Consider the following 14,624-nt stretch of genomic DNA (forward strand, 5'->3'; position numbering starts at 1 on the left):
TTATACTCTTTGTGTTTCCTTCCTTCTTACTTTATATGTAGTTTGCTCTTCTTATTGTAGCTTCATAAAATGGAATATTATATCATTGGTTTTAAACTGTTCTTCTTTTCTAATGTAGGCATTTGTTATTTTCCCTGTAAGCACTGTTTCTGTGTCCCTCAAATTTTGATATGTTGTATTTTCATTATCATTCATTTCAAAATATTTACTAATTTCTCATTTGGTTTATTTTTTGACCTATGGGTTATTTAGAAGTATATTACATATCTTCCAAATACTTGAGATTTTTCTAAGTATCTTGTTTTTTATTTTTAATGTAACTTCATCTTGGTCAGATGAAGCTTATATGCTCTATAAGCTTTCATTCTTTTGAAATGTGTTGAAATTTATTTTAAGGCTCAACATATGACCTATTTTGGACCATATTTCATGTGTACTTTTAAAACTGTATGCTCTGCTGTTGAGTCTAATGTTCTGTACATGTAAATTAAATCAGATTGATAAATAGTGTTCAGTTCTTCTGTAACCTATTCAATTTTTGTCTTTTTTTTCTTATCAATTGGTAACAAAGGGATGTTAAAATCTTTAGGTATGATTGTGATTTTCTCTAGTTTTTCCTTTAGTCTTTAGTCAGTTTTGCTATGTGTATTTTGAAACTCTGTTTTAGATGAATACGTACTTAGGTTTGTTATGTGTATCTGATGATTTCTCCTTTAATCACAATAAAATATTTTAATCACGATGAAATATTTCTCTTCATGTCTGGTAGTACTCTTTATCTTAACATTTACTTTATTTGGTATTATACAACCACTCCAGTCTTCCATCTGTATTGCTTGCATTGCATATCTCCTTCCATCCTTTTATGTCAACCTATTTATTCTTTTACATTTAAAGTGTGACTCTTGTAAACAAAACATGGTTTGGGTTCTGCATTTTTCTCTAGTCTGACAATCTCTCCCATTTGATATCAGTGTTTAATTCATTTCAAATTAATTGTTGATACTGTTGGAAAATGCCTAACATTTTCCTGTTTTTGTTGTCCTTTCTATTAATCCCATCTATTCTTTGTTCCTCTGTTTCCCTTCTTTGACTTTCTTTTGGTGGTGGGGTGGGGGGCAGAATAATTAAAAAAAAATTGTTCAATTTTTCTGTTTTAATTCCTCTATTATTTTATTAGGTATACAGTTTTGCATTTTCTTTAGTGGTTTCTGCAGGGATTACCATATGCTTCCCTAATTTATTAAAGTCTATGTGATACTAATATTGTGCCATTTTATTTAGAATGTAAGAACTTTTTGGTTGTATAGGTATATTTACCATCTCATAGTACAGTATTATGGTTTTTGCTTTAAACATTCATGTATCTTTTAATGACATTAAGAGAATAAGAAATACAGGCTTTTATATTTATTCACATGTGTACTATTTCTGATGCTCTTCATTTCTTTCTATAGATCCAGGTTTCCATCTGGTGTCATTTTCCTTCAACCTGAAAAGCATCTTATTATTTCTTGTAGTGCAGGTCTGCTGCCAACAAATTTTCACTATCTTTATTTATCTGAAAATGTTATTTTTCCTTTAGTTTTGAAAGATACTATCATGAGACAGAATTCTAGGATGACAGTTTTTGTTTTTTGAACACTTAAAAAATATTGTTCCGCTTTCTCCTGGCCTTCATTGTTCTGATGAGAAGTTAACTGTAAATATCATTATTCTTCCCTTTGTAATTGGCATTTTCATCTCATTTTCAGGATTCTCTTTATGTTTGGTTTCTAATAGTTTGATTGTGATCTGTTGGTCAGTTTTTCTCAAATTTGGGAAATATTCTGCCATTATTTCTTTAAAAGGTATTTTTTTCAAACAATTTTTCTCCCCCATTTTCAATCTTATCTCCTTCTGCACTTCATTTGTGTTTGTTAGACAGTTTAATATTATCTCTAAAATTCCTGGGACTCTGATCATTTTTCTTCGACATTTTTCTCTGTGTTCTTCAAATTGGGTCATTTCTATTGATTCTGCCAGAAAATTTACTTACTCTTTGATCTTTCATCTCCATTTTCCAATTTTTATTTCAATCACTGTAATTTTCAGCTCTAGAATTTCCATCTGGTTCTTTTTTAGAGTTTCTATCTCTGCTGAGACTGACTGTTCACTCACTAAGACCATGTTTTCCTTTATGTCCATCAATATATTTATAACTAATTTAAATAGTCTTTACCTGCTAAGTCCAACATCTGGGCCGTCTTTGGTTGATTTTAATTGATTGATTTCTTTTTCTTAACTACGGGTCCCATTTTCTTCTTTCTTGTGTCTGGCAATTTGTATTGTATCTTGGATATCACGGATGACACATTTAGAGAAGTGGATTTTATTATCATTCTCTGAAAAGTGTTGATTTTCACACTTCTCAGTAATTTAATTACCTGCTAGTTGGGTTATACGCTTTGTGAGGGCAGATCTCTGGAAAGCCCAAGGTATCTCCCAAGCCTCTAAAAATTGGTGAGATACAATCTCCAAACTCTTTGTTCCCTGTGTGTTTTATCATAGCTTGATTTTAGGCTTTATTGGAGGTCTGCAGTAAACCTTTCTCTAGGATGTGGACTTTCTGGTGGCCCAGCTGATGTCTCGGACATTAACAACACCTCTCTATTCTGTACCAGAACTCTGCATTTCTCCAGTCTCTAATTTGTAGTATTTCTATGTTTCTATTCTGCTTTCAACCTTGTAACACCCACTTTTCGGTAAGTCTTGCAGTGAAAAAAAAAAAAGTAATAGAGAAAATCTACAAAGCTAAAAGTTGATTCTTTGAAAATGTAAGTAAAATTAACAAGCTTTTTCAAGATGATCAAACTACTATATAGAGAAAAACAAATTATCAGTATTAGGAATGAAAAAGAAGATATCACCCTAAACTCAAACAGTATTTTTTAAAGTAATTAACAACCATTATGAATAGTTTTTTGCAAGCACATTTGACAAACTAAATGATATAAATTCCTTGAAATTGACAATATACCAAAAAAGTAGAAAATCTGACTAGCACTATATCTGTTAAAGAAATTTAATTTCTAATTAAGAAACTTCCCCAAAATAAAATTACAGACTTGTAAGCCTTCACTTGTGAACTCTACCCAACATCTAAAGAAGAAATAATATCAATCTTACACAGATTCTTTCAGAGACTAGAGCAGGGTTTCTTAGCCTTGGCACTGTTGACAATTTGGACAAGATAATTCTTTTTTTGCAGGGATGCTATTCTATGTGTTGTTCAATGTGCGTTGTATAAATCTTCTATCCATAGAGACTAGAACACAATTGAACACACCCCCGCAATTGTGACAATGGAAAAACTCTCCAGATATTGCTAAATGTCCTATGTGGCAAAATCCTCTCCTTCTACCCCACTTGAGAGCCAATCGATTAGAAAAGAAAGAACTTTTCCCAACTCTTTTCGGGGGACCTAAACAAAGTAAAAGCATTAGAAGAAAAGAAAGTTACAAATCAGTCTTCCTCATAAACATAAGTACAAAAGTTCTTTAACAAAATATTAGCAAATTAAGTCCAGGAATATATAAAAAGGGCAACCCAGCTTGAGTGAGTAGAATTTATCCCAGGAATACAAAGTTGGTTAACATTTGAAAATCAATTTGCCATTATTAACATAGTAAAGGAGAAAAACATCCTCTCAAACAGATGCAGAAAAAGCATTTAACATAACTCTTCCAATGCTCATTTATTATAGGAAATAAATGACCTCTCATCAAACTAGAAATCTCCTAGAGGGTATGAACACACATACATCTCTAATGATTAATCCTTTTAGGAACAAGGTAAGGATGTCCACTATTACCATTTCTATTCAACATTGTATTGGAAATAGCTAGTGTGATTAGACATGAAAAATATTGGAAAGAAATAACTAAAACTGTCTTTCTTCTCAAGCAACATGACTCTACTTAGAAATATCCTAAAAAACCTATAGAAACAACTACTAAAATTATTAAGTGAATTTAACACACAGAATTCAAGATCAAGTTCAACATATAAAAATTCATTTCAGTTATGTATATAGCAATTAGCTATCCTATAGCAATAGATATAAAACAAATTAGAATATAAAAGTTGCATTTACAGCAACAAAGCCATCAAATACCTAGGAATAATTTAACAAAAAGTGTACAAAATCTCTACATTAATAATTACAGAATACTGCTGAGACAAATTTAAGAAACTTAAATAAATGGAAAAAGCGATATACCGTGTTCTTGGATTAGAACACTCAAGATTGTAAAGCTACCAATTTTTTTCAGCTCAGACTCAATGCTGTTTCATTCATTCAAAATATCAGCATATTGTAATAAAAATTGCCATTCTGAAATTTATATGGAAATGTAAAGGGCCTAGAATAGCAAAGTCAGTCTTTTCAATTTAGAGGAAGAATAAATTAAAAGACTTATGCAACTTAATTTTAGGTATGTAAATTAAAGTTATATAATCAATACGAGTTGGTATTAACCTTAAGACAGATAAATAGATTCAGTGGAAGAAAAGAGGGTCCAGAAATAGACCCACATACTCATATGTTCAGGTGCCAAGCAATTCTGTGAAAAAAAGAAAGTCATTTAAACAAATAATGCTGGATATACTGGATATAGATATGAAAAAACATTAGCCTTGATCCCTGTCTCACATCATACCCTAAAATTAATTTGCTCATAGGGTATTAGAGCCTGATCCACAGAGGAGGGCAGCACGGCAAGGATATCAGACCTTGTGCTGGGTGGGCACTGGACTGGTGGAGGGTGTTGGAGCTTGAACATTGAATTGGTTTCCAGTCTGCTGCATCCTCCTTGGAAAATCCCAACCCTGGAGCAAGCTCTCAGCCTGCCTTCTCTGCTTTCACGTCTAAACTCTAATACAAATTTATGATTTCTAATTGGTAGACCTTCAACATTGCAGGACAGTCTGTTCCTTGTTTTGGTTATTTTTATCTTGAATTCCCTCAATACATACTCCATACCTTCACCTCTCTCAATACCCATTTCTCTCACTCATAAGAATGATTTAACCTTTTCCTTCACCAAGAAAATTGAAAGTGAGGCATATATTTCCTCAATGGTCTCTCAACCCCACCACCCAAAAGTCAGTCAGCCAACTAGCAAAAAGTGACAGTGATTGATCCAATTGCCTTCTTGAAATACCTTCCCAAATATTTCATAGGCACCTCAAGTTGCATTTAATTTCTCCCACCCTCCGCAAAGCTTCTTTGTGTTATCCACCCAAAATTCTGTCAATCATCCTCCCCCACACACACTTGTCACATTCAAACCCTCATCAGGTTTTGCCAATTTTAAATCCTAAATATGTTTTTTAAAGCTATTTCCTTTCCATTCCTACTATTGCTTCTCTGTTTCCGACCCCCATCATCTCATCAGAGCTGTTTCAGCAGGCTTCCGACGCATCCAGCTTCTTGCAGTCTGTTCTCGAAATGATGCCAGAGTAATTTTTCATAAATTCAAGTTGGATCATGTCATTTTTCCCCTTACAGCCCTTCAATGACTCTGCCTTGCCTACAAGGTAGAGTTCAAGTCCCTTGACATGAGAAATCAAACCTTTTATGATCTGACCTTTCCTTATCTGTCCAGCTTCACTTCCACTTCTGTTTATATGACGCTATAATGATACCAAACTATTTAATTTGTCCAAGGTATATGATGGAGTTTTACCAGTGGGTGTATTTGCTAGTACTATTTTCTTCTGCCGTCCGTCCTTCTTTATCCCCTGCTTAATTGCCAAGATTTAGTTTGAATGTTTCAAGAATTTCCCTTCAGTTATGCAAACAGAGTTAGGTGCCCTACCTTTGTGTTCCCATAACAACTTATGTATCCCTAACTAATAGCATTTATCATACCATATTTTCAATGGCACTGAGTAGTATTATACTTTCCATCTGTGTCTCTACCATTAAGATCATTTTGAGAACGAGAACCAGCTCTTTGTATACCTATTGTTCGTATACCCAGCACCCAGCACATACCAAGTACTCACATTTGTTTCCATGTTGGCCCACCCCAGCCCCACAGCATATTATCCTGCCGTGGACTATGTCCTCAATACATAGCTGATGAACATGAAAATGAATGATTGGTTTGGCAATTCCTAAGGAAACCAGAAGTTGAGACAACTGAAGTTTTTCATATGAGCGACAGGGAGAATAGTGATATCCTTAAATGAGAATGGAAACAGATGGGAGAACTAGTTTCAAGATAAAGATTATGCATTACTTTAACGTGAGTTGGTTTGGGAGGTATAACAAGACAGCCCTTTGCAGCTTTGCAGCAGATACTTGATCAGGTCAGCAGTTTTGGACAGCACTGTGGGCTGGACAAGTCTATTTAGAAATCGCAATTGAAGATACAATGGTGTGACAGGGATCCCTGAGAAAGGGCTAAGAGGGAAGAGAAGGAGGACAAGAATGGAATCTTCATGAACGCCTTGCATTTAGAGGGTAGGAAGCAGAAGAGTTCCCAGTGAAGGAATCTGAGTAGAAGCCTCGTACAACTAGGAAAGCAAGCAAGATAATGTACTATGAAGTCCAAGGGAAAAAAGTTTTAAGAGTCAATTGCTGAGAAGTGATCTACTGACAAGCAAGACTGTTAAAAGAGAAAAGACCACTGGATTTGTTCTTTAATAAATAGTTTTAGTAGGTATGTCTGTTAAAATTAATTAGTCCTTTCTGGGTGTTTGGCAGAGAAGGGAATGTAAAGGAGATGGTGAAAGTTTTTGGTTTTTAATTCTAAAAGTACATGCCTATGGAAAAAAATCAAAACATTCATAAATATATAAAGTAAATTATAAAAGTCTGTCCCTCAGTCACCCTGTTTCTACTTCTTTGGTTTGGTTTTTAACTATTCAGAACTTTTAAAAAAATTATATTTTTATTCTTTAAAAAATGATACACATTATACATTTTATTATTACAAATTGCTTTTTTTTCTTACTAATATGTCATGAAGTTTCTCCATAATAGTATAGAGAATTATGTACCTAATTCTTTTTCATGACTAAATAGTACTTTTTACGATGGATATATCATAGTTTATTTATTCTCCTATTGAATGATTTTCACCTTCAGTTTTTCACTATTACAAATAGTTCTGCAATGACCATGCTTAAACAAATATTCTCATGCTATTGTTTATGTAACTCTATGGGATAACATCTTCAAAGTAGAATTGTTAGGAGGGTAAGTGCGTTTTTATTTTGTATTGACAAATCACCTACGAAAGGGCCATACCAATTTTCATTTCCTCCAGTAGTGTGTTAAAATACTCTTGTTCCACACTCTTGCTGACACTGAGTATTATTATACTTTCCCACTTAAGAAAAGAGATTTTGGTTTTAGGTTCAGGTTTTAATTTTTAATGGAAAGTTTGATCTGGTTTGTAATCCTAGGAAAGAATCCAGTTAAGAAGAGGAGGAGTTTGTAAGTTATGGGAAAAACAGATGATTGACAGGCTGTAGTCACAAAGGGCATGGGTCAAAATGGTGTCAGGGTATGAATGAAAGGTATGATTTTCTTCTGAGATATTAAGAGAGGAATAGTAGATAGGTAAAGATGGAAATAAACACAAATGAAAGAAGGAATTTTTATATAGTCATCTTTATTTTAGGGAAATTAGAAACCACGTCCCTCTTGAGATAGAGGATTACTAAGTTAGTGTTTGGAATAAAGGTACAGAAAAGCTGTGTAAGATGGAGCGAAGAATCAGGAATCAATCGGTATTGGGAGTGATCAACATTGGCTAGTATTGGGAGCTCAGCTGAGCTGACAATGAATGAATTTGGGGGAAGCAAGTAGTCTAGGTCACATTAACTTTTCTGTAAGAATAAGCAGAGACGTAGTTGTTGGACTTCCCTGGGTTTGAGGCTTCTGGGTTGAGGTACATTTGTCTTACATTGACAATGTCGTAGTTTTATTCTTCTGTTTGCTATCCCATGAATAGAAGTTATATGAGCAAAGATACACATCCACTAGTGGGTCCACATGGGAAATTGATCCCTGGGTTCTGGTAAAAAAAAAAAAAAATTAAGAGTATGAATTTAATACATTGCATTATGCCCATATAAATTACTACTAAGGTTGATGCAAAAGTCATTGCGGTTTTTGCAATTACTTTTAACTTTTTAAACCACAATGACTTTTGCACCAACCTAATAGTTTTTGTTTCTTTATATCACTTTGAACATAAAGCCATTTAATCTCTTGGTTTTATTAATACATTACAATATGAGCTGACATTATTAAAAATTCTGATCAATACAAATAGAAACCCAGTAACTTTGATGCATTTACATGATTTGAATTCTGGTCCAGGGCCACCTGGGTTTAGTAATGGAGCCAGTAGTACTCGGTCAACACTTTCTTGTCTGGAGATTACCTCTGCTTCTGGGGAATTTAAACATCTTAATTTATAGAATCTTGCTTTTTGAGTAAAAGTCTTCTTTTTCTTCACTTTAATTTGCACATTGTTTATGGGCATGGAGGAGACAAAACCAAAGTGTCATGAGTCTATGGTGAACTTAAGTTAGAAGGAAGAGGCTGGGGAAATAGTAAGCAATATACATCATCAGAACATTACTCGCTAAAAAATAAAATGTTATAAGAGGAAATGCGCTAAGGTGGGAACACAGTTTGTTAGAGAGAAAAACATATGTACATATATTTATTCTCATTAAAATTCCTTTTATTCCATATTTACTTTGTTGACTTTATAATGAAATTATGTGAGAACACAGACCAAGTAGAAGACACATGCAGTATTGTACTACTCTTTATATACTCCGTGCATAATAAATACTGTAACGGTTGAAAATGAGAAACACAAGTGCATTTTAAAATGGGTGATATTTTAATCCCTAATGTTCATTTTTAGTACTTGGAAACATTTTAGTTATGCAGATCTTGTTTTCACATACTTTTTACTTCTACAGATATTCTGGTTCTTAGTCATACCCTGCGGCTTTATTAGCAGTTTCATGGGTCTGAGTCTCATTTTGCCAACTCCAAATGCAGGCTTTTTGAGGACAAAGACCATTTCTTCTCCAAAATTATTGTGGCAGGACACAAAATAGACCTTCAGTAAAAATTATCTAAATTATACCTCAATAAAAAATATGAACAAAAAGAAAATTTTTACTGCCATGAATTGCATTTCAACTCATGCTGAATTTTATGCCTTTGTGTGATCTGTACGCTGTCTATGCAGTCTGCCGCTCATTCATATTTGTCCTTTTCAGTTTGTTAAAGTCAAAATGTGATGACTGGCTCCTCGGAACATCGTCATCCATCAAAAAGTACCAAGAGTCCTCTCACAGTGGAGAGAATAAAAGGGAGAAGAAGACAGTTGGGTTTCAGTCACATAGAGAAGATGATGCCCTGTGGACATGTCAAAAGAAAGATACAGATGAATCCCAAAGAGGTAAGCTTGCATCTATAGTAGTAAAATGAGAAGCTGTTGGGGGCAGGTGGTTGCTGGTTGTTGCTAACCATGAACTCCAGATGATTTCCTACAGTTCAGAGCAAGAGTTAAGTATGTCACAAGTTAACATGTGCCTGCAAGGCCATAGGTGGCACATCTAGCTCAGTGAATTACATCAGCATTTCTCTCAGAACACGCACATGAGAAACTATCCAGTTTGTTCCTCTCTTGGAAACAGCAAACTGTAAAAATTATTCACTAGTAAGTATGGTCATAGACACAAAATAATGTTCAAAGTGAGTAAAGAGGACAAGAAATTGAACGTAAATCTCTGCTGGGAAAGTAAACTCTAACAACTATAGTTAATCTTCAATTAACTGGAAATACGGGGAGGGTGGAGGAGAGGTCATGGGTAATTCTACATTGTGGCTAAAACAAAACCTCATTAGTCTTAAGTGTATATTGCCTAGCACTCTTAAGTGCCAGTAATTCTTCCTAATTTATATGTGGTAGATATTTTTTTAAATCAATTATAAATAACTGTGTGAAATGTTGAGTGAAGCAGTTAAATTTAATTATGTTTCCTGGTTGTTTCTAGGGTGGTTTTGGCTTAATCTCTCTTGGAATTATTATGGGAAGGAGTTTGGAGCAGAATGAAACAAATCCGAGCTTCATTGTACAGAAGAGATACATAGAGAACAAAGGGCCAGAAAGAGGTCTCAGAGCCCCCTCTGCTCACACTTCTTTCCCAGACATCTTTCTTTCCTGCTCACAACCATTAACCCTGATTTCCTTCTTTTTTGTTTATATTCTGGAATCAGTTTATTTATTTTTATTTAGTTAGTTTTATTTTTATTAAATTTATTGGGGTGACATTGGTTAGTAAAATTATATAGGTTTCAAGTGTACATTTCTATAATACATCATCTATATATCACACTGTATGTTCACCACGCAGAGTCAGTTCTCCTCCCATCACCATATGTTTGACCCCCTTTTCCCTCTTCTACCACTCACCCTGACCCTCTGGTAACCACTAAACTGTTGTCTATATCTATGAGTTTTTATTTCTTTGTTTGTTTGTCTTGTTCATTTGTTGTTTTCAGTTTTATATCCTACATATGAGTGAAGTCATAGGGTTTTTGAGTTTTTCTGTCTGACTTTTTTCGCTTAGCGTAATAACCTCAAGATCCATCCATGTTGTTGCAAATGGAAGTATTTCATCTTTTCTAATGGCCGAGTAATATTCCATTGTGTGTATATACCACATCTTCTTTATCCAGTCATCTATTGAAGGACACTTGGGTTGTTTCCATGGCTTGGCCACCGTGAATAAAGCTGCAGTGAACACAGGGGTACATATATCTTCACGGATAAATGTTTTAATATTTTTGAGGTAGATACCCAGATTTCTTTCTTATTTACCTTTTTTCACTGGCCATCTCTGGTGTTGAGCAACCAAATTTTCACACTCTCTCTAGCCACTCTCACATTTATGTGTTTGAGAAGTGGGCAGTGCCCTGCCTTTTCTCCTCATGTGCCAGCATTGTCATGCTTTTTTTGTTTTAATTATAATTAATCTACAAACTGTTTAATCCTCTGTCAGATAATTGAGAGATGATAATTAGTCCAAACTTCAGAATTGTGTATAGTCATACACAATTTGAAACAAAAGCAAAAATTTATTTCGTTTGACATAAGGCAAACATTCAGGAGACTTTCATTGCTTTAGGACAACTTAGAACAACTCTTGTCTTTTTAGATTTTGCCACTAGAAACAACTATGAAATTGAGGAGATTTAGTTTGAGGTAGGATCTTTTCTTTCTCCATAGGTAGTCCTTCAGAAATGGAAGCCCTTACTTTGGCTTCCTCTATTTTCAGTCATTACACTTTGGAGAGTGGAGAACTTGTCAAAATCGGTGTGGTGGTTACACTGCAAGGCTTAACATGGTCTTCTGTTAAATTGTCAACAAATTTGCGTTGTGTTTCAGCACTAAAATAAAATAGCAAAATGAGAAAAATATAGTGTAATAGCAAAGAGACAAATAACTTGTGTTATTGGTTAAGACCACAGCCACATTAGAAAACTGCAATTGAAAAGGCAGTTTGAGAAAGGTATCATCAGGCCAGCCCTTGCTGTGGTGGAGGTTAATCTCTCCTGCGTCTGGCTACAGAAGCCGGAAGCCTGGAAAGGGCTTGTGTCCAAAAAAAATCAATTTCTAATTTGAAACAAAATCATTTTTGACTAACAGGGGTTCAGAACCCATTACTTTTTGCTGTATAGTCTGCTGACATTTCAGCACTTTCTGTTGTGCACAATGAATCCTAATAGTCATTTTATAATGTTGCTATACCAATCAATTTAACCAAGAGAAAGCTGTTACAATTCTGCAAAGTTTTCAGGAACAGTTTTCACTCATGGTTTTATTTTTTTTTTTTTTGTTAGGTTTTCCTTTTCCTCCCTTTTTTTGGGAGGGGGGTTGTAGTATTGTAGTGAAAAATTGAAACCCTTTCATCTTTTCAAGAGTTTTGTTTTAAGGTATTATATTCACAGGAATTAACTTTTTTTTTTCCTCTTCGTAAGAAAGGCTGTCTTGTATTTTTCTCTTCTTTTATTCTAATATGAAGCCATTAAGAAAATTATGCTATACCTGCTGACTGAGAGCTGAAGTTGCCCCTTTGAGTCATTCTGCTCATTGCAGAGCTGGGATACACAGATTCCGGTGCAGGGCATTTGCTGTGGCGCCCAACTAAATGGGAGATAGACTTTCCAAGTTGTGCTGCAGAGGGTTTGGACCCCTGATTATCCTACGGCCAATGACCTAGCACTAAGTGCCTCAGTTACACTGCCTGGTTTAGTGTCTCCTTACTTGCTTTCCTTTCCCTCTTTAGCATGTCTGAATTTTCTAATATATTTTTCTTCTGTTTTAGATCCTTTGTTTCTTTTGTTTTCCTTTAATTATCAAGTACTACATAGGATATTTACTGTAGGACCATGAATCTTCATTATCAGTCTCTTACTCCTTTACCTCTCCTATCCCCGTCACCATTCTGTCAACTTTATAGACATTACACATGTAAGAAAGACCAGACTCTTGTCTCAAGAAACAACCTTGTGATCACAAAAATATATACAGTACTGTCAGAATTACATGTCAAACATAAATTGTTTTTCAATCATCAATGCTTGGAATGCTCTAATTTGGTTGCTTTTATTGAGCTATGTGGAACAAGTAGACATTAGGAAAATCTAAACTTGAGTCAAGAACTTTTAAGCCAAAGGCTCAAATCTGGAAATACCCAGTCTTCATTTCTCTTTTTCCCTCCCTACTCAGGGGTGTTTTTATTCTCTCCCAGCTTGCCTGGAACCTTCCCTTCCTGAGCAATCACTGATTCCCTTTCATAGGAGCCCTCCAAGCTGACGGCATTTTCCTACTATGCTAATGGGCTCGCAGATGCTGTGAGGCCACTGAGCACACACGCTCCAGAATTGAAAGGGTAGACCTCAGGGCTTGTCACTGCCCATTCCTACATAGGGCTCTAAAGCCATCCCAAAGCCCCTACCACACTTAGAACTACCTCCTCTACCTCCTGTTTGCTCCTCTTTCGTCGATCTCTGAATCCCCTTAAAACTGGGTTTGAGAGAGGCTGAAGCTAGAGTAATTGGGGTTTACCTGCTGGTATTGACCATGCCCTTCATTTTGTCTTTGGGTTTTTTAGGTTATATAATATTCACCAGCTGTCACTGATGGAGGCTCCCTGAGAGGCCCCCAAACCCATTTTTCTTTTGCTTGAAGAGGATTACTGTAGACTCAGCTGAAGTGAGGAATAATCTCTGAAGCTCCTAGTTGTTCCTCTAAGTGAACCTGGGCTTGCCATGATGTCAGTGCTCTTTGAAGTCCATGACAGATTAGTGTAGGTGACGCGATCAAAGAAATAAACAAGTCAGTGTCCCAGGTACAGAAACCTTCCACCTTGCCTCTAAGGAGCATCTGTTTGTGTCTTTTTTATGATTAGCATCATCAGTGTGATTGTATGTTTAATCATTGGGAAGGGTACCACAAGGTAATACTTCTGATTCCCAGAAATTTGAGCTGAAAGATCCGTTAAAAGTTGATGCCTTTATCAACAGAACATAGATGACAAGCATAGTACAGGGCTATGAATAAACCAAGACATGTAGATTAAATTGTCCTGCCCACTCCACTCAAAAAATGAATTCAAATGCAAGACACTAGCGTTGAGAGTTGAAGTTGCTGTGCTGTATGGAATATTGTCACTTAAATGAGATCTTCCACATTTCCATCCTCTACAATAGAAAGAAGTATCTCAAAATACTGTATAGCTTGTTTATTTATAATTTATATTTTCTATTTCTCCCACTAGGAGATAAGCACCCCATGTGTTCACTGTTATAGCCCCATCTCCTAGAACATTGCTTAATATGTGGTAGATGCTCATTATATATTTGTTGAAAGAATTAATAAAACATTATACGTATTGATTTTTCTGTGTCCTTGCCCAATTTTCCTACAAAAAGGATCTAGTCAGTTAGACCTTTGACCTCAGGGCCTGCAGTGATTTAAGAAATGCATGTGCTTGTCCCTTCAAAGCTCTTATGGTGATTGATGGGTAACGTCAAAGAGATGTCAGGCGAGTAGGGTGTTAAATGTAGCACTGACTTGAAAGTCAAGAAAACTGGGGGAGTTTTCTGTTTCTTTTTTTCTAATTGAGATTAAATTTATTTACAGTAAAATTTCATAGGTCTTAGGTGTACAGTTTGACAAACTTTGACAATTATACTATAGATCCATGTAACCAGCACCCTGTTAAGACAGAGTACATTTCCATTATTCATGAAAGTTCCCTCGGTTCCTTTCCAGCAGTTGTCCCCTGAGGCCTCTCTCCTTGGCTTGCAGATGGCTGTCTTCTCGGTGTGTCCTCACAAGGCCTTTTCTGTGAGCATGCTCCCTGGTGTATCTCCCTCTTCTTATAAGGACACCAGTCAGTGGATGAGGGCCCACCATACGGCTTCGTGTCATCTTAGTCACCTCTGTAAAAGCTCTCTCCAAGTACAGTCACATTCTGAGGTTCTGGGAGTTAGATCTTCAACATATGAATATGGCAGAGGGGGAGAC

At 35.5% G+C, this 14,624-nt stretch overlaps 1 protein-coding gene across 3 annotated transcripts in view; it reads left to right on the top strand.

Annotated features, from left to right (window-relative positions):
• KIAA1328 (KIAA1328 ortholog) overlaps window positions 1-14,624 on the top strand; it is a 262,140-nt gene that overhangs the window by 212,449 nt on the left and 35,067 nt on the right. For all 3 annotated transcript variants that reach the window (XM_088797967.1, XM_019740831.3, XM_019740832.3), the window contains one exon: window positions 9,304-9,485. In XM_088797967.1, the coding sequence (XP_088654093.1) occupies window positions 9,304-9,485 (182 nt within the window). The remainder of the gene's footprint in view (window positions 1-9,303; window positions 9,486-14,624) is intronic.

This window comes from Rhinolophus sinicus, chromosome 4, assembly GCF_057876585.1.
Source record: "Rhinolophus sinicus isolate RSI-liver-muscle chromosome 4, RSI-T2T, whole genome shotgun sequence".
In the NCBI taxonomy this organism is placed as follows: Eukaryota; Metazoa; Chordata; class Mammalia; order Chiroptera; family Rhinolophidae; genus Rhinolophus; species Rhinolophus sinicus.